The following is a 19,733-nucleotide window of genomic DNA, read 5'->3' on the forward strand; positions in this document are numbered from 1 at the left end:
GTCTTCAAGGCAGCCCAGAAACCATCTTCAAGGCAGCCCATAAACAATCTTCAAGGCAGCCCATAAACTGTCTTCAAGGCAGCCCATAAACCATCTTCAAGGCAGCCCATAAACCATCTTCAAGGCAGCCCATAAACCGTCTTCAAGGCAGCCCATAAACTGTCTTCAAGGCAGCCCAGAAACCATCTTCAAGGCAGCCCATAAACCATCTTCAAGGCAGCCCATAAACCATCTTCAAGGCAGCCCATAAACTGTCTTCAAGGCAGCCCAGAAACCATCTTCAAGGCAGCCCATAAACCATCTTCAAGGCAGCCCATAAACTGTCTTCAAGGCAGCCCATAAACCATCTTCAAGGCAGCCCATAAACTGTCTTCAAGGCAGCCCAGAAACCATCTTCAAGGCAGCCCATAAACTGTCTTCAAGGCAGCCCAGAAACCGTCTTCAAGGCAGCCCAGAAACCGTCTTCAAGGCAGCCCAGAAACCATCTTCAAGGCAGCCCATAAACAATCTTCAAGGCAGCCCATAAACTGTCTTCAAGGCAGCCCATAAACCATCTTCAAGGTAGCCCAGAAACCGTCTTCAAGGCAGCCCAGAAACCGTCTTCAAGGCAGCCCAGAAACCGTCTTCAAGGCATCCTAGAAACCATCTTCAAGGCAGCCCAGAAACCGTCTTCAAGGCAGCCCATAAACCGTCTTCAAGGCAGCCCAGAAACCGTCTTCAAGGCAGCCCATAAACCATCTTCAAGGCAGCCCAGAAACCATCTTCAAGGCAGCCCAGAAACCATCTTCAAGGCAGCCCATAAACCATCTTCAAGGCATCCTAGAAACCATCTTCAAGGCAGCCCAGAAACCATCTTCAAGGCAGCCCATAAACCATCTTCAAGGCAGCCCATAAACCATCTTCAAGGCAGCCCAGAAACCATCTTCAAGGCAGCCCAGAAACCATCTTCAAGGCAGCCCAGAAACCATCTTCAAGGCAGCCCATAAACCATCTTCAAGGCATCCTAGAAACCATCTTCAAGGCATCCTAGAAACCATCTTCAAGGCATCCTAGAAACCATCTTCAAGGCAGCCCAGAAACCATCTTCAAGGCAGCCCAGAAACCATCTTCAAGGCATCCTAGAAACCATCTTCAAGGCAGCCCAGAAACCATCTTCAAGGCAGCCCATAAACCATCTTCAAGGCAGCCCATAAACCGTCTTCAAGGCAGCCCAGAAACCATCTTCAAGGCAGCCCATAAACTGTCTTCAAGGCAGCCCAGAAACCGTCTTCAAGGCAGCCCAGAAACCGTCTTCAAGGCAGCCCAGAAACCGTCTTCAAGGCAGCCCAGAAACCGTCTTCAAGGCAGCCCATAAACAATCTTCAAGGCAGCCCATAAACCGTCTTCAAGGCAGCCCATAAACCATCTTCAAGGCAGCCCATAAACAATCTTCAAGGCAGCCCATAAACTGTCTTCAAGGCAGCCCATAAACCATCTTCAAGGCAGCCCATAAACTGTCTTCAAGGCAGCCCAGAAACCGTCTTCAAGGCAGCCCAGAAACCGTCTTCAAGGCAGCCCAGAAACCGTCTTCAAGGCAGCCCAGAAACCATCTTCAAGGCAGCCCATAAACCATCTTCAAGACAGCCCATAAACCATCTTCAAGGCAGCCCATAAACCATCTTCAAGGCAGCCCATAAACCATCTTCAAGGCAGCCCAGAAACCATCTTCAAGGCAGCCCAGAAACCACAAAGAAACCCAGAAACCATTTTTGCTCACAAAGATGCTCTAGTTCTTATTTTCAGGGGATGTCTTTTATTTTTCCATGAAGAAGAATTCACATTTATTGTTGAACAAAAAAAAATGAACATTTATTATATACAGTACAGTAGTTGTCATCATAAACCAGCATAACCAGACAAACTGTGAATCCTATCAAGAATTTCTTATTACTACCAATATTTCCATGTACAACACTCTATGGTACGTACATTTCCCGATCCTGCATGCTCTGGTGTTCTGTTTGCCAGGCGTTGGGCATACTTCCAAACAAAAACTTTACTAGGTCTTACTTTCGGGGGAGGCCTTATATTTAGCAATTCAGCAAAACCTCTACTAGGTCTTATTTTCTGGGGATGTCTTATTTTAGGGGAAACAGGGTATATTTATTTATATATTTATTTAAATGCTTATATCCTGCCCTTCTCACCCATAGGGGACTCAGGGCGGTTTTATAACTATAACTCCCAGCATGGTGAGTCAGTCCCCTCCAGTAGGATGAATTAGTCATGGGGCTTCTGTTTGCCAAGTTTGATCCAGGTCTCTTATCTGCATGCCAAGTTAGGTCCAGATCCATCCCTGTTTGGGTTCATAATAGTAGACAATTATAGAAACAGAAAGGTTAAGTATATAAGTCAAACCAGAATGGTATGAGTTAATATGTGGAAACTTTTTTCTTTTTCCTTTTTTTCTGTGAGAGTGTAATGTTACATAATCTAATTTTTAAAATTAACAGATATGTAATTATATTATCACACTATATAACAACATCTGAAAGAAATCTGAAAGTGTTATTTCCTGTGCAATCCTTACTTTGAAAGTGGTTGTTCCTCTCCAGGAACTTCATTTTTGTGGCTGCCACAAACAAGTTTGAACTGGTTGAGATATTCATTGAAAAACTACAACAAAATGTGCTGCAGGGTGTACCATAAAAACAAAGTTTTTGCAGTTTATAAACCTTTCCCATGTTTTTAGGATAGAACCAGTTAGGAAATGGCATTGATAACCCAGGAACAAAACTTGTGTTACACAGTGTAATGGCGGTCATACATGTCTCAACGACAGGAGATCCAACTGGATTAAATCTGCAAGGGCAAGACTGTGTGGATGTAGGTTGAGTCACTAGCTCCTGTCCACTATCTTTGCGTATCACTTTCACCCAACGCATACTCACCTGATTGTTGTGAGAGCAGGAGCCAAAGACGACAAACATTTGGTTCCAAAGATCCTGGAATTAAAAAAAAAAGATACAAGAAAACAAAACTGGAAACTAGGTTCTACCCTGGAAGTGGTTTATCTCCCAGAACAGGCCTGGGCAAACTTTGGTGCTCCAGGTGTTTTGGACTTCAACTCCCACCATTCCTAACAGCCTCAGGCCCCTTCCTTTTCTCCCTTTCACTTTTTGGTTTCCGGGGTATTGAAAATTGAGGTGTGCATTATTTATTATTTATTTATTAGCGACATTTAGATCCTGTCCTTCTCACCCCACTCAGGATGGCTTACAGGTTATATTTACATGCAATATATATTATTAGCACAGCACAATATAAGCATTATATATTACTATATTGTACTATAACACTATATTGCAATATTATTAGTAATATTACATTTCATATATAATATATAATTAATAGTATTATATTGCATTATTATTAGTATTGTATTACATTATAATATTATCAATATTACAGTAGAGTCTCATCCAACACAAACGGGCCGGCAGAACGTTGGATAAGCGAATATGTTGGATAATAAGGAGAGATTAAGGAGAAGCCTATTAAACATTAAATTAGGTTATGATTTTACAAATTAAGCACCAAAACATGTTATACAAAAAATTTGGCAGAAAAAGTAGTTCAATATACAGTAATGCTACGTAGTAATTACTGTATTTATGAATTTCGCACCAAAATATCATGATATATTGAAAACATTGACTACAAAAATGCGTTGAATAATCCAGAACATTGGATAAGCGAATGTTGGATAAGTGAGACTCTACTGTATATGTACAGTAGTCTCGCTTATCCAACATTTTGGATTATCCAACGCATTTTTGTAGTCAATGTTTTAATACATTGTGATATTTTGGTGCTAAATTTGTATATACAGTAATTAGTACATAGCATTACTGTGTACTGAACTACTTTTTCTGTCAAATTTGTTGTATAACATGATGTTTTGGTGCTTCTTTTGTAAATCATAACCTAATTTGATGTTTAATAGGCTTTTCCTTAACCTCTCCTTATTATCCAACATATTCGCTTATCCAACATTCTGCTGACCCGTTTGCGTTGAATAAGCAAGACTCTACTATGTATACAATATATTATTAGTATAGCATAACATGAATATTATATATTATTTTATATTAGATTCGATGGTGCATGAGACTCGAGTAAATATGGGTAATCAATACAGAATAAGGCATCTTTTGGGTGGACGAGAAAAAGAAGTCAGAACCCAACCCATCTCAATGCAAATAATAATAATAATAAAGAGGTCATCCTTCACTCAGATCCTGGTAGATCAAGACCTGACTGTCAGAAAGTGTTTGCCAAAATCCGCATCTAAAGCCAAGCCTCACCAACAGGCAGTTTTGTAACTCTGGGAGTCCTTTTTAGTCGGCAACGGAAGGCACCAACCTGAGTGTATCATCAGCACAAGTGGTCAGCACTCTGTTTCCGGTCACGGGAGAGAAATAAGCCGAAGCCACGCTCTTGGTGTGCCCAGCCAGAGACACCACGGGCTTGTTCCCACGCATCTTCAGGTGCCGAACGTCATAAATGCCAACATTCCTGCAACGTAAAGGCAAACACTGGTCGAACCAAGTACATTTCCTCTCATCACAACTACTGAAGACAATTCTGGAGTATTTCTTTGAACTAAACTCTGGAATCGGGGCTTCCTCTCTCCCCTGATGGAAATGTAACAGGGCAAGGCACTCCGTTCCGCTGTCAAATCATACACTTGGAAGGCACTGTAAGCTATTACAAGCAAGGAGGTTCAAGTGAAATCCTTTCTTCTTGTAATATGAACCCACTGATTCATGTTCAGTTTCCCAAGCAGCAGAAAACAAGCTCATTCTGATCTTCTGCATGACATCCCTTCAACTACCGTATTTACCCAAAAATAAGACTTCGTCTAATATTAATTTTTTGCTCCAAAAGAAACTTATTTTCAGGGGATGTCATTTTTTTTATATACAACTATCTATAATTTATTCATAGCCATAATAATAATAATAATAATAATAATAATAATTTGGATCATTGATGTTGCCATCCCAGGTGACAGTCGCATAGATGAAAAACAACAGGAAAAACTCAGCCGCTATCAGGACCTCAAGATTGAACTTCAAAGACTCTGGCAGAAACCAGTGCAGGTGGTCCCGGTGGTGATGGGCACACTGGGTGCCGTGCCAAAAGATCTCAGCCGGCATTTGGAAACAATAGACATTGACAAGATCACCATCTGCCAACTGCAAAAGGCCACCCTACTGGGATCTGCACAAATCATCAGAAAATACATCACACAGTCCTAGACACTTGGGAAGTGTTCGACTTGTGGTTTTGCGAAACGAAATCCAGCATATCTATCTTGTTTGCTGTGCCATACAACGTCGTTGTGTTGATAATAATAATAATTTTATTCTTATACCCTGCCCCATCTCCCCGAAGGGACTCGGGGCGGCTTACATGGGGCCAAGCCCGAACAGAACAAGAAAAACAAGACAAGAAAACCAATGAAACCAATAATCAAACCATAAGAACAAGTCATAAAAACCACATACAAGATAAAATGCTAAAATCATGGATCAAATATCTACATTATTCAAACACAGTCACACCATGCTTCTGGAACATCGTCACAACTCTCCAAATTTATTATTTTAAGTATGAATGTCTATAATATTATTTATTTATATTTAATTATGTTATTATTTTACAATTCAATACGTCCTCTTGTGTCATGCAACGGATGTACTAAATCCATCTGTCTGGCTAACCATCTTAATTAGTGCTTATTTTTGGGGCATCCTGAAAACATGCTAGGCCTTATTTTTCCGGTTAGGTCTTATTTTTCAGGAAAATTAATCAGTCAATCAATCAATCCTTTATTACAGTCCAAAGACCCAATTTGCCCAGTGTTAAAAGGTGCACAAATGCAAACAGATTCATAAACTGATATTTATTTATTAGCGACATTTATATCCCGCCCTTCTCACCCCAAAGGGGACTCAGAGCGGCGTACAAATTATATGTACATACAATTTATTATATTATTAGCCTAGAACAATATTAGCATATTGAACTATACCACTATACTGTAATATTATTAGTAATATATAATATATAATGAATATTATTATATTGTATTATTAGTATATTGCATTACATTATAATATTATTATCAATAATTAAATGCAGTGTGACATGCAATACAAGACGCATATGAATAAGGGTAAGAACACTGCAAACAGATATAACACAAGTGAGATATTTAAGTACAACCTCCATGCCCTCTCAGGCCCCTTCTACATTGCCATATAATCCAGATTATAATCCACATTATTTGCTTTGAATTGGGTTATATGGGTTATATATTGAACTGCAATATAATCCAGTTCAAAGCAGGCAATCTAAATTTTATATGGCAGTGTAGAAGGGGCCTCAGCTTTCTCTTTGAAAGATCATACTCGGTCAGATATTGTTTTCTTTCTGCTTTCTTTGTTTGGAAAAGTTCTGTTTATGGCAGCCTGTCCATTTCTTGGGCGATGCTTCTTCCAGAACATGGCCATTTAGCTCGTGCATGTTTTGAAAATCGTCGTGACACTTTTTACTGCTGCTTTATCTTTTTTAAAAAGCTGACCTATATATTTCTTAAGTGCTACCATTAGTTAATGCTGTGATTCCATTTTTACAACTGCACTTTAAACGTGGCCGTTACAAGCTGCCTTGTAAGAGTCATGCTTCAACAGGCAGCCTAGAAAATACAAGTGCTAATATCATGAAATAGAACAAGTGCCTGATTTTTTTTCTCAAACGTGCAATTCAATTAAGTTAAAAAAAATGACACTATGTAACACATTTTTGTTCCTGGGTTATAAATATCATTTCCTAGTTGGTTCTATCATAAAAACATGGGAAAAGTGTATTACACTGCAAAAATGTTGTCTTTGCGGGAGGGACATCAACCTGCAGCACATGTTGCTATAGCTTTCCAACGAATGTCTCAACCAATTCAACCTAGTTTGTGGCAGCCACAAAAACTTTTTTGAGTAGAATTACTTTTTAAGTTATTATTATTATTATTATTATTATTATTGTTCCCCTGATGGTGCAGCATGTTAAACGCTGAGCTGCTGAACTTGCAGACTGAAAGGTCGCAGGTTCGAATCCGGGGAGCAGAGTGAGCACCTGCTGTTAGCACCAGCTTCTGCCAACCTAGCAGTTTGAAAACATGCAAATGTGAGTAGATCAATAGGTACCATTCCGGTGGGAAGGTAATGACGCTCCATGCAGCCATGCCAGTGGCCACATGACCTTGGAGGTGTCTGCGGACAACGCCGGCTCTTTGGCTTAGAAATGGAGATGAGCACCAACCCCCAGAGTCAGACACGACTGGACTTAACATCAGGGGAAACCTTTACTTTTACATTATTGTTGTTGTTGTTATTATTATGTAACATAATGGTTATTCCTGAGTTATAACTGTCATTTCCCAATTGATCCTATCATAAAAACATGGACAATTTTTTATTAAACTGCAAAAACTTTGTTTTTACGCAAGGGACATCCTGCAGCACATTTTGCAATAGTTTCATCATAGAGTCTCCACCAATTCAACAGTTTGTGGCAGCCACAAAATGAAGTTTCTGGAGGATAACAACTCCTTTCAAAGTAAGGACCGCACAATTGAACAGAAACTAACACTTTCAAACCAGTAACAGAACATTTTTCAAATTTTGTTGCATAGTGTAATAGATTAGCTGGGATAGAATAATAGAACCACAGAGTTGGAAGAGACCTCGTGGGCAATCCAGTCCAAACCCCTACCAAGACACAAAAAAATCGCATTCAAAGCACGCCTGACAGATGGCCATCCGGCCTCTGCTTAAAAGCCTCCAAAGGAGGAGCCTCCAGAGAAGGTCAACAGAAGGTCTGGAAACTGAGCCTTATGGAAGACAACCTGTGGTTCCCGTATTTAGGAAAACTGGGTTTAGCACTTGGCAAAACACCTTTAGGTTAGGTTCCTACTAAAATGTTTCCAAAGTTATGAAAAAGCGAGATAGTCTAAAAAGAGCAAGAAAATTATTATGAAGACACTTCCTGGCTTTGCCTTCCTGGGGCCCTAAAGGAAGCAACCTACCTGGCTCCAGCGATAACGAAATAGTGCCTGTTGACCGGGTGGACGTGGACAGTCCTCGTCAGCGAATCAAGGTCCGCCGAGAGCTCCGAGGAAGTTTCGGGCGTCCTGCGGTCCACCACGGCCACGATCCCATCCCACATCCCCACCAGCAAAGTGGAGGCATCGCTGGCCAGGAAGTCAAACGAGGAGAGACTTTGCTCCTCGTTTCTGTACACCTGCGATGAAAAACAGGCTGGACTTAGTGACATAGAATTTGCTTGAAAGCAGTCCACAGGATGATGTGTTGAACTACCACGGTGTTTCAGGTGCTACTCTTGTTTAGATAAAGCAATGAACCAAACTGAGAATCTAGGGATGTGCAAGGTGATATGTTTACAATCAGGCATGGGCAAATTTTGGCCCTCCCTCGAGGTGTTTTGACTTTAACGCTCACAATTCCTAAACACCACAAGAGAGGGTTGAGGTTTGCCCATGCCTGGCTCACACAGTCAAAGTCAAAAACTTTTGTAAACTAAGGAACTTGAAACCACCCATTATCTCCACCTGGTCGAGGAGAACAGACAATGATCATGTAAACAATCAAATGATGGATGAGAAAAATCTCTATATAAGGAAACCCTTACTGTGTGCCAGATCTGCAGATCTAGAGCATTTGTCCACCTACCTGAACAGAGGAAGGATGGTGAGTATGTATGTCAAATGTATGGATTTGTGAGTGAATGTGATGTTTCCCCGACCAATATAGCTATTATAAAACCAGTAGCTGCTGTCTGTGTGCCTACTTCTTTCTCTGAAAGTACTCTGTCCCACTGAAAAAACAGATCAAAGAATCATTTTTATGGTTCAAAGAATAATAATACCATAGCAAAGAAGGAACAAAGAGCCAAAAAAAGTTCATCTCTCAGCAGGGAGCATCCTTTTGCCCATCTTCTGTGCCCATCCTAGACCAGTGATGGCAAACCTTTTAGAGACCCAGTGCCCAAACTGGGATTGATTGGTGGTCTCCCACCCAGGTCTCAACCAGGGCTGACCCTGTTTAGCTTCCCAGGCCTAGACCTTATACATGGCTTTTCCCGTCCCCTGCAGCCTACTTCAAAGCAAGAAGCCTGGAAATGTCTGGGGCTGAACCCAAGGCTGCCAATAGGCAGAGCGGGGGCCCTAACGAAGCCACAGTCCCAGAGTGGCACATAGAATATAGCGTTGGAAGAGACCACATGGGCCATACAGTCCAAGCCCCTTTGGCCAGGCAGGTAAAGCACAATCAAGACACACACACCCTACAGATGGCCCTTCAGCCACTGTTTAAAAGCCTCCAAGGAAGGAGCTTCCACCGGACTCTGAAGCAGAGAGTTCCACTGCTACAGCTTTTCTTACGGTCAGGAAGTTCTTCCTAATAAAGTTCAGGTGGAATCTCCTTTCCTACTATTTGAACCTGCTTCCTCTTCCTTGTAACAGCCTTTCAAATATTTATACAAAGCGATCATGTCGCCTCTCAACCTTCTCTTCTGCAGGCTGAAAAGACCCAGCTCTTTAAGACGCTCCTCAGGAGGATTAGTCATGGTTTCCAGACCTTTGACCATTTTAGCCACCTTCCTCTAAACACCTTCCAGCTTAGTCAACGTCCCTTTTAACTTGTGGGGCCCAGAACTAAACACAATGTTTCAGGTAAAGAAGTCTGACCAAAGCCAAATAGAGAAGCATCACGACTTCCATCAATCTAGACACCCGACGACTCCTGATGCAGCCCAAAATACTATTGGCTTTTTTAGCTGCAGCATCACGTTGTTGGCTCATGTTCAACTTGATCTTTTTCACATGTACTCCCTTCCTCTTAGACCAGTCAACTGCCTACATCCTCTTACATTTTTTCATTTTATAGAGTGTTACCACCGATAATGCCTTGCAAAGGTCACAAGGTATTCAATTCACCTCCTCAAAGGTTGCTCTGGTGACATCCCCACATCTTATGGTCCCGTCGTGGCTGAGGGAAAAAAGCTGAGCGGGATTGGATGGAGAGAAGCCTATGCAGCTAACGGGCCTGCTGTGGGTGACAAAGGTATGGATTCCATCTTCTGAGCCGCACTCCTGAAAGGTCAACACACACAACATCAGCACATTTCCCAAAGCACCCCTCTTTTCTCTCTCAGGTAAACCATGTACAGAAGTTAATAATAATAATAAGAATAAGAATATAACATTTTATTTGTATTCTGCCCTATCTCTCCAAGGAGACTCAGGATGGATTCCAACATACAAGGCAAACATTCAATGTCTCCGTAAAACAAATACTGATATAAAATCCCAGAGAAACCCCGCATATGAAAATAACATTAAAACTCAACATAAATTTAACATCAAATTAAAAGCCTAACATGAGTAAATTAGTCCTAACACCAAAACATTAAACTACACATAAACTACACTAAGTTACCCAGAAGACAGAGCAAAAGCAAACTGCTCACCAAATCCCAGAGACCAATCTGTCCCCACTTGTCTCCAGCAGCCACCAAAGTCTTGCTTTCGGACGGATGGACGGCCACTGAGTAAATCCTGTCTCTGACCACTTTTGCCACAGAGTCTCTGCTGAGGACCATTCTGCGAAGACTAGACTGGTAGCTAATCCAAAAATAATCATCACATTAGTCTTCACAAAACAAATCAGAGCATTTAAAAACAACAAAAAGTCAAAACTTTTGCAAGCTTACCTTTCCAAAGTGCACGTTATTCTTTCCTCCTCCTTAGGTTCGACCTGAATTATTGGTTTCGAATAGAAAAAGGATATTAATCATGCTGGAAGCAAACAGCAGAGGCTGCCTGAAAATAAACTCACTGAGCTCTAGCCATACCTGGCTTATTTTTGCCCACATCTCCAGGAATCCTTTGGTCCGTTCAGCTCCCTGCTCTTGATCTGCAGGCACCATTGGGAGCAGCCCAGGAGGCAAGCGGGGCTTTCAAGAGAGGAAGTGGCACAGAGATTAGTGGCTCGCTCTGCCTCTTGCCCATCACCAGGCTGCACGTTAAACAGTGGCAAACAGGGCTACTTTATGTCGCCGATGCATCTTGCGCACCTTTTCCCATTTGCTTGGGCAAGCGCAGGCTTGCAAGACTTGTCTGAAACAACGGCACATGGGACCGATAAAGAACACCCCTCAAAGCCCCACAAACTCAAACAACACATGACAACTTTCAAGTACCCGTACTGATTTGAGTCTAATGCGCCATCAAATTTAATGCACACCTCCATTTTCAAAACCCTGAAATCAAATACTAAAGCTTCCAGCAATGAAACAGAAAACCTTGAGGTGCATCTATGCTGTAGAATTAATCCATTTTAATTGCTTTGGTTCATTGCTATGGAATCATATGGAATGTAGTTTGATAAAGCTTTGAGCCTTCTCTTCAAAATAATAATAATAATAATAATCTATATATATAAAAGGGTAATGGAATTACGGCACCAGACAAAACAACTAAACTAAATGCCCCACAACCTCGAAAATGGACAGCACAACCTCTCATCCACGCCTCTACGTTCATACAACAAAAAGAAAAGAAAAATTAAGTCCTAGCCACAGCAACGCGTGGCTGAGCACAGCTAGTAATAATAATAAATCACACTATCCTAAACACTTGGGAAGTGTTCGACTTGTGATTTTGTGATACAAAATCCAGCATATCTATCTTGTTTGCTGTGTCATACAATATAATAATAATAATAATAATAATAATGTTTTAAATGCTTGGGAAGTGTTCAACTTGTGATACCAAATACAACATATATATCTCGTTTGCTATGTCATACTGTGTCTTTGTGTCAATAATAATAATAATAATATTATTATTATTATATTTCTTATCCGCTTCTCCTCGTGGCTCCAGGTGGATTACAGAATAATTAAAATACGGAAACATAGTAAAAATCCCACAAATACATATATTAAAATGTATTTCTATAAAATACATAATCAAATACACAAAACAGAGAATAATTTAAATTTTTAATGCTGGTGCCACAACAAACTACAAATCCCAGCATTGCATAGCATAGAGCCATGGTCATTAAATTACAGGTGATATCCTTCAAATTATTATAATATTTATTAATACCCTTACTTTATCTCTCCCAAAGGAGACTGAAATAATCAGTTTCCCCTTTAGCTTTCGCTCTGAACTAAGGTGACCGTATGACACAGATCTAATGTGCACCCACATTCTGGCAAGGTCATTTAGCCCCCCCAAAATAGAAAGGTGAGCGTTAGATTCAAGCAAATACAGGAGTAAAGCAGAACAGGAGAATTGTGCTCCCAACTCGCCCGTCTTTCATGCTTGTCATCTTACATGTTCTTCCACGGGTTCTGGCTGGGCTTGTGGCTCCGGCAAGGGGAGACCCGTGGGATCCACTCTCTGTAAGCGCATGGACCTTCGACAAGCTGTCGCCGGCTCTGACTTTGGGGGCCTAACTCTGTGGAGAAAGAATGGTTTTTCCTCTAAGATTTCCTTTTCAAAAATTATTATTATATAATTATATTATTATATAATTTTATTTGGTTATGCAGATCAATTATAATACAGTAGAGTCTCACTTATCCAACATAAACAGGCTGGCAGTATATGTTGGATAAGCGAAAGTGTTGGATAATAAAAAGGAATGAAGGAAAAGCCTATTAAATGTGAAATTATGTTATGATTTTACAAATTAAGCACAAAAACATCATGTTTTGTAACAAGTCTGCCACTTGTTTGGGAGCGTGACTGCATTTCTGTTGTTGTTGGATGTGTTGGCCCGCTGCGTGTTGCTGCCTAGAGAAACGGGCAGGAGGCAGACTGTGTTGGATAATACAAAATGTTGGATAAGCGAGACTCTACTCTACTTACATTTCTATACATTATACATATGTACTACTTATGCATATCCCTTTTTCCTGATCCCGGGAACAGTCAATCTCTGCTCTTTATATTATCACATGAAAATTGATTCAATTCCTTATATTTTCCTTTCTCTTTTACTGTCAATAATCCCCCTCCATTTAAACTCCCAATTCTCCTTCATATATCCATTAGTGGATTTTATTCTCCTTTCAGTGATATAATCTTGTTTCATATAGTCTGATAAATAGTCATGCTATTTTTTTAAATTTCCCATTTTCTTTGCTCTTTCCAACTAAAAGCTACTGTTGCTTGGATTCCTTCTATCATACATTTTATAGTTTCATCCCAATTTTTGTTTCCACCTATACCTTCCGTTTTCTGGGTAAAAATCATTTATTTTTATTCAACTCTATTTCAACTCTATTTTTCTCCTATTAATTCCTCCATCTCATTCTTAATTTTTTTTAATGATTATAAAAGATATAAACAAAGTGCAGCTAAAATCTATAACCGGGGGAAATTTACCTTTTTCTCTCACAGGATCTCCCTTTAGTTGTGATTTCACGAAGTCTTGCAGCTGTCTTGAAAAAAATAATAAAAAACATCTATCTGAGTCACATGGCTTCAATGTAACTGTTTGCTTCAAACGTTCCAAACACAAGTCAAGCCTCGGGCCAGTTACAGTTGTTCTTCTAATACTATGCCAAAAACATCTCAGTATGTTGTGCAACAAAATATTTCTCTACACCATTAAAGAAATCAGACTTCCTGCCTTACTAAACAAAGTTACCTAACTGAACATAACACAGTTATACTGCTTTACTAAAAGCGAATTACAGAAACAACTTAAAAAACTTAAAAGTATTACACATTTTTGATTATTTCATTGGTTGCTTGAGAATTCCAGTTGCTTGAATTCCAATTAACTGACAGTCTAGTATATAAATAGAATATCATTTACCATATTCATTCTATTGGATTATACACTGGAATCAGAAGTGTTGTTGGAAGTCATAATCAATTTAGCCACATTAGTCAATGACCAATATTAGCTGAACATTACATATTAGATAATAATGTTTACTATTAACTCCATATCATAATATAATGTAACAAAACTTGATTTTTTCCTGTTCTTGGTTTGAAAGTGTTATTTACTGTTTTATTGTATGGTCCTAACTTTGAAAGTAGTTGTACTCCTCCAGAAACTCAGTTTTTGTGGCTGCCACAAACTAGGTTGAATTGGTTGAGACTCTTGAGATATTCATTGGAAAACTATAGCAAAATATGCTGCAGGGTGTCCCTCCCGCAGAAACAAAAGTTTTTGCAGTTTAATAAATTTTCCACATGCTTTCATGATAGAACCAATCAGGAAATGACCCAGGGACAAAAACTGGGTTACATAGTGCCATACGCTGGATTCAGAAGCATTATTGGAAGTCATAACCGATTTAGCCACATTAGCCAATGACCAAAATTAGCTGAATGTTACATATTCATTTATAATGTCCACTATTAGCCCTATATAATAATATATCATTAACTGATGCTCTGGAGTCAGAGCAAAGAGGAAGAGCCAGGGAGACAGTTCCATCTTATCTCCTGTATCATCAGTTGCGGGCCCCTCCCCCCAGTAACATGCTATACTAATAATATAATATGTATTATATTATATACTATATTATACAATATTATATATAATATTGTATATAATATACAATATAAAATACAATAATATATAATATATTGTATATACATATAATATTGATAATATTATAATGTAATACAATACTAATAATTATGCAATGTAATATTAATTATATATTATATATTAATTATATATTATATGTAATGTTACTAATAATATTACAGTATAGTGGTATAGTACACTATCTATATATATAAAAGAGTGATGGCATCAGGGCAGTGGACAAAACAACAAAACTACAGGCCCCCCAACCTCGAAATTTGACAACACAACCCATCATCCATGGCTCTAGGTTGATACAACAAAAAGAAAAGAAAAATAAAGTCCTAATTAGAGAGAGAGGAATAATTGTTTTTATCCAATTGCTGCCAGTTACAAGGCTAAGTTCACAATGAATTTAAAACATTGACTACAAAAACATTGACTACTAAAAGGCAGACTGCGTTGGATAATCCAGAACACTGGATAAGCGAATGTTGGATAAGTGAGATTCTACTGTAATATGAAATAATTACTGTGGTAATCCAGTCCAGCCCAATTCTGCCATGGAGGACACAATCCAAACATGCCCAACAGATGGCCACCCAGCATCTCAATACTAATACTAATAATAATAATAATAATAACAACATCATACAATCCTAAGGTTTGGAGTGACCCCTAAGGATCATCCAGATCAACTTCCTTCTACCATGCAGGAGGACACAATCCAAGCACTCCTGACAGATAGCCATCCAGCCTCTACATAATGATGATGAAGATAATAATAATAATAGCATAGAATCCAAGAGTTTGGAGAGACCCCTAAGGGCCATCCAGCCCAACCCTTTCTACTATGCAGCAGGACACAATCCAAGCATTGACAACACATGGATAACGTATAAATACTATACAATACTACACAGGGACACAGACCACATCCTCACCACTTTCACAGTACACAAACAACCAAATGCATACTAAACATAAAGACAACCATACAACAGACATTCAATACCACCACTACCTCAACAATTTCTCACCAACACCACCAGACAATGTCACAGCAACGTGTGGCCGGGCACAGCTAGTAGTAATATATAATGCTAATATTGTGCTATGCTAATAATATAATATATTGTATGTACATAAAATTTGTAAACCACTCTGAGTCCCCTTCAGGGTGAGAAGGACGGGATATAAATGTAGTAAATACATAAATAGTGGTTATCATAATCAGCAAAACAATATCAAATTCTAGAGGCTGTAATTTTTCTTTAAAAAAAACTCAACTAACCTCAAACATTTTTAGAGAAGCAAAAAATCTTGCATTTTCTGTTATGTTCTTCAGCCTTTTTCTCTCATACGCAGACAGCTCTGGGGACCCATCCTCCTGCAAGAAATAAAAAGAGATCATTGTGTGAGGTGATTTCGAAGAGCGGAAGGTCTGAACTGCTTTTCAAGCCAATTCTAAGTGTGTATTTTGTTTAAAGAACAAATGGCAGGCACTTACATAATCCTTCCCAACGTTCTCCGGATCCTCCGAATCGCTGCTGCTGCTGTCTTCTGAGGCAACGGGGGCACGTCCCGGAGATTCCCCCCTAAAGGCTGCCTCCTCGCTGTTCTGGGACCCCAGAGCATGGTGATCACAGACTTTCTTGGCTGTTGGTTCGTCGCTTGAACACATTTCAGAGTTGGAAAACTGTTCCAACAAACGTTTCTGAGCCAAATGCCTTTTGCGCTCTCCTTCTCCGTCGCTGCTCAGCTGCACAGGCGTGAGCTGAATTCTCACTTGTCTCATCAAAGGCTTACTTCTCAAATGTCTTTCTAGCAGGCAAGGGCTGGGATTTTCTTGGGGAGTTCTCTCCTGAACACATGTTTGGAGGAAGAAAGAAAAAAAGTACATTATCTAACACTTTACTTCCGACTTGAAACACGTCTCCGCTTGCATCGTACTGACGGCGTTATGTAAAAGTGGAAATCTTGGAACAAGACTCTTTTTATTAACTGACGTGTCTCAGGACAGCAATTTCCTAATGTGGCAGGAGATAGGGAAATGGATTTTATTGAGGACAAAAGAGTTTAAAAATTCAAAAATCCACGCCAGTATTCAGAAGGGGGTTCTGAGAACCACAATCCACATAAAAGCTATATCTACAACATACACGACTGATTTGCAAAGCCTAACACAAATGTTTTAACACGTTGTGCCCCTGTAATTTTAATCTATAAATGGCAGGCTCAAATTTGGGTAACTAGAACTTCATCTGTGCTGTCTTCACAAACCCCCCTGGTTAAAATCAATAAAATATTCAATACCTGCAGGTATAAAATAACAGTAAGTAAGTAACTTTATTCTTATACCCCGCCACCATCTCCAGACAGGGACTCGGGGCGGCTAACAAAACAAACACATCAGTTAAAACACATTACAGTAAATAAAACCACAATGAAATCAACACTATAAAACAATACATTACAATGATCATAAAACTCATTTAAAAGCATAAAATGAGTACAGACATAGTAAAATGGAATCAATCTCAGTGATGTAAGGTGCTTGGTGAAATCTATGGGTCCTCATATATATTCATTAAATCAGCGTTTCTCAACCTGGGGGGGGGGGTCGTGAGGGGGTGTCAGAGGGGTCACCAAAGACCATCAGAAAACACACATTTCTAAACCAATTCAAATCAACAAACAAATAAATCAGCAGCCAGTGGAGATGCTTTAAAAGAGGCGTGAGGTGCTCTCTATAACCAGCTCCAATATTAGCAATAATGACAGCAACAATAACACCAACCCAGCAAGATATTATTATTGATAATAATAATAATAATAGGTAAAGGTTTCCCCTGACGTTAAGTCCAGTCGTGACCAAGTCTGGGGGTTGGTGCTCATCTCCATTTCTAAGCCGAAGAGCCGGCATTGTCCATAGACATCTCCAAGGTCATGTGGCAACTGGCATGACTGCATGGAGCACCGTTACCTTCCCACCGGAGCAGTACCTATTGCTCTACTCACACTCTGGGGGTTGGTGCTCATCTCCATTTCTAAGCCGAAGAGCCGGCGTTGTCCATAGACATCTCCAGGTCATATGGAGCCTCCGGTGGCGTAGTGGATTAAAGCCTCGTGACTTGAAAGTTGGGTTGCTGCCAGGTTCAAATCCCACCCGGGGCGAGTGCAGATGAGCTCCATCTTATCAGCTCCAGCTCCATGCGGGGACATGAGAGAAGCCTCCCACAAGGATGGTAAAACATCAAAACATCCGGGCAATGTCCCCTTGGGCAACATCCTTGCAGACGGCCAATTCTCTCACTCCAGAAGCAACTCAGAAGCAATTCCAGGTCATGTGGCCACCGGAGCCGTACCTATTGATCTACTCACATTGGTATGTTTTCGAACTGCTAGGTTGGCAGGAGCTGGGGCTAACAGAGGGCGCTCACTCCGCTCCCAGGATTTGAACCTGGGACCTTCTGGTCCACAAGTTCAGCAGCTCAGCGCTTTAACACACTGTGCCACCAGGGGCCCCAAATAATAATAATACCAACAGCCAAACTGAATATAATAATAACAGTAATAACAGCAACCACAATACAGTAGAGTCTCACTTATCCAACATAAACGGGCCGGCAGAACGTTGGATAAGCGAATATGTTGGATAATAAGGAGGGATTAAGGAAAAGCCTATTAAACATCAAATTAGGTTATGATTTTACAAATTGAGCACCAAAACATGTTTTACAACAAATTTGACAGGAAAAGTAGTTCAATACGCAGTAATGCTATGTAGTATTTACTTTATTTACGAATTTAGCACGAAAATATCACGATGTATTGAAAACATTGACTACAAAAATGCATTGGATAATCCAGAATGTTGGATAAGCGAGTGTTGGATAAGCGAGACTCTACTGTAATACCAACAGCCAAACTGACTATAATAATAACAGTAATAACAGCAGCCACAATAACACCAGCTCAGCAAGAAAGAATAGTTAAAACTAATAATAACAACAGTCCTGCAAGGCAGCCCACAAAGTAACTGGCCAAAGTCTGACAGACATGGGACACAATTACAGTAGAGACTCACTTATCCAACATAAATGGGCTGGCAGAACGTTGGATAAGCAAATATGTTGGATAATAAGGAGAGATTAAGGAGAAGCCTATTAAACACCAAATTAGGTTATGATTTTACAAACTAAGCACCAAAACATCATGTTATACAACAAATTTGACAGAAAAAGTAGTTCAATACGCAGTAATGTTATAATGTTGTAATTACTGTATTTACGAATTTAGCACCAAAATATCACGCTGTATTGAAAACATTGACTACAAAAATGCATTGGATAATCCAGAATGTTGGATAAGTGAGACTCTACTGTATTTAGAAAGTAACCTGTATTAACCCATTAAAAGAAGCGAACGTTTTAAGTAAGCGACTGGCAGGGAGGGGTTTGGGGCCTGTGTTTTGACGAGGCCTGGGAGGCCGCAGTATGAGCCTGGCCTTGCTACTCTCGAGGCCTAGTTCCCTTCAGAGCTCAACTTTTCTCCTCACAACCGCCCTGCGAGGTAGGCCTTCCCCCGAGTGGGTATCCCTGAGGTGAAACCGGCAGGCACCTCGGTTTCCTTGGCCTCCAGCACCGGCTCCGCGGCCTCCATGGCGCCGCCTCTCCTCTCCTCTCCTCTCCTCTCTCGCCGCTTCCCGCCTTCGCTCTCCTTCTCTCTTCCTGCGCGGTGGGCGGGGCCGAGGAAAAGGCGGGAAAGGCTACGCGCCGCCTCCGCCATCATGGCTCCGCCTCCTTCCTTGGACTTCAACTCCCAGAAGCCTCAGCCGCTTTGGCCAATGACTAGGGATTCTGGGAGATGAAGTCCAAAAAAAAACCCACATTACAAGAGCTGGGTTGTTGTATGTCTGTGTGGCCATGTTCCAGAAGTATTCTCTCCTGACGTTTAGCCCACATCTATGGCAGGCATCCTCAGAGGTTGTGAGGCATGGATAAACTAGGCAAGGAAGGTAAATATATATCTGTGTGACAA

The 19,733-nt window shown here is 40.4% G+C and overlaps 2 protein-coding genes across 2 annotated transcripts in view; both read right to left on the bottom strand.

The window, feature by feature from the left end:
* Positions 1 to 19,733, bottom strand: part of LOC134293937 (uncharacterized) — a 45,264-nt gene that overhangs the window by 13,782 nt on the left and 11,749 nt on the right. The window lies entirely within an intron of this gene.
* LOC100561391 (WD repeat-containing protein 76) lies at positions 1,770 to 19,438 on the bottom strand. The gene is made up of 13 exons (XM_062963150.1): positions 19,314 to 19,438; positions 16,201 to 16,554; positions 15,985 to 16,080; positions 13,526 to 13,581; positions 12,470 to 12,593; positions 10,978 to 11,079; positions 10,837 to 10,880; positions 10,594 to 10,747; positions 10,061 to 10,216; positions 8,132 to 8,346; positions 4,405 to 4,557; positions 2,931 to 2,984; positions 1,770 to 2,335 (listed from the first exon to the last, which is right to left on the bottom strand). The coding sequence occupies exons 1-13, from the start codon at positions 19,353 to 19,355 to the stop codon at positions 2,302 to 2,304; spliced, it is 1,584 nt and encodes a 527-aa protein (XP_062819220.1). The 5' UTR covers positions 19,356 to 19,438; the 3' UTR covers positions 1,770 to 2,301.

Source organism: Anolis carolinensis, unplaced genomic scaffold, assembly GCF_035594765.1.
Source record: "Anolis carolinensis isolate JA03-04 unplaced genomic scaffold, rAnoCar3.1.pri scaffold_11, whole genome shotgun sequence".
Taxonomy (NCBI): Eukaryota; Metazoa; Chordata; class Lepidosauria; order Squamata; family Dactyloidae; genus Anolis; species Anolis carolinensis.

Excerpts from the sequence above, each read along its gene's own strand:
- LOC100561391 (XM_062963150.1), bottom strand. The coding sequence starts at position 19,355 with ATGGAGGCCGCGGAGCCGGTGCTGGAGGCCAAGGAAACCGAG. Across the intron at positions 11,080-12,469 it reads CAGAACCCGTGGAAGAACAT|CCCCGCTTGCCTCCTGGGCT; the intron begins GTAAGATGACAA and ends CTCTCTTGAAAG. Across the intron at positions 8,347-10,060 it reads CCAGAGCAACCTTTGAGGAG|GTGTACAGAAACGAGGAGCA; the intron begins GTGAATTGAATA and ends TTTTCATCGCAG.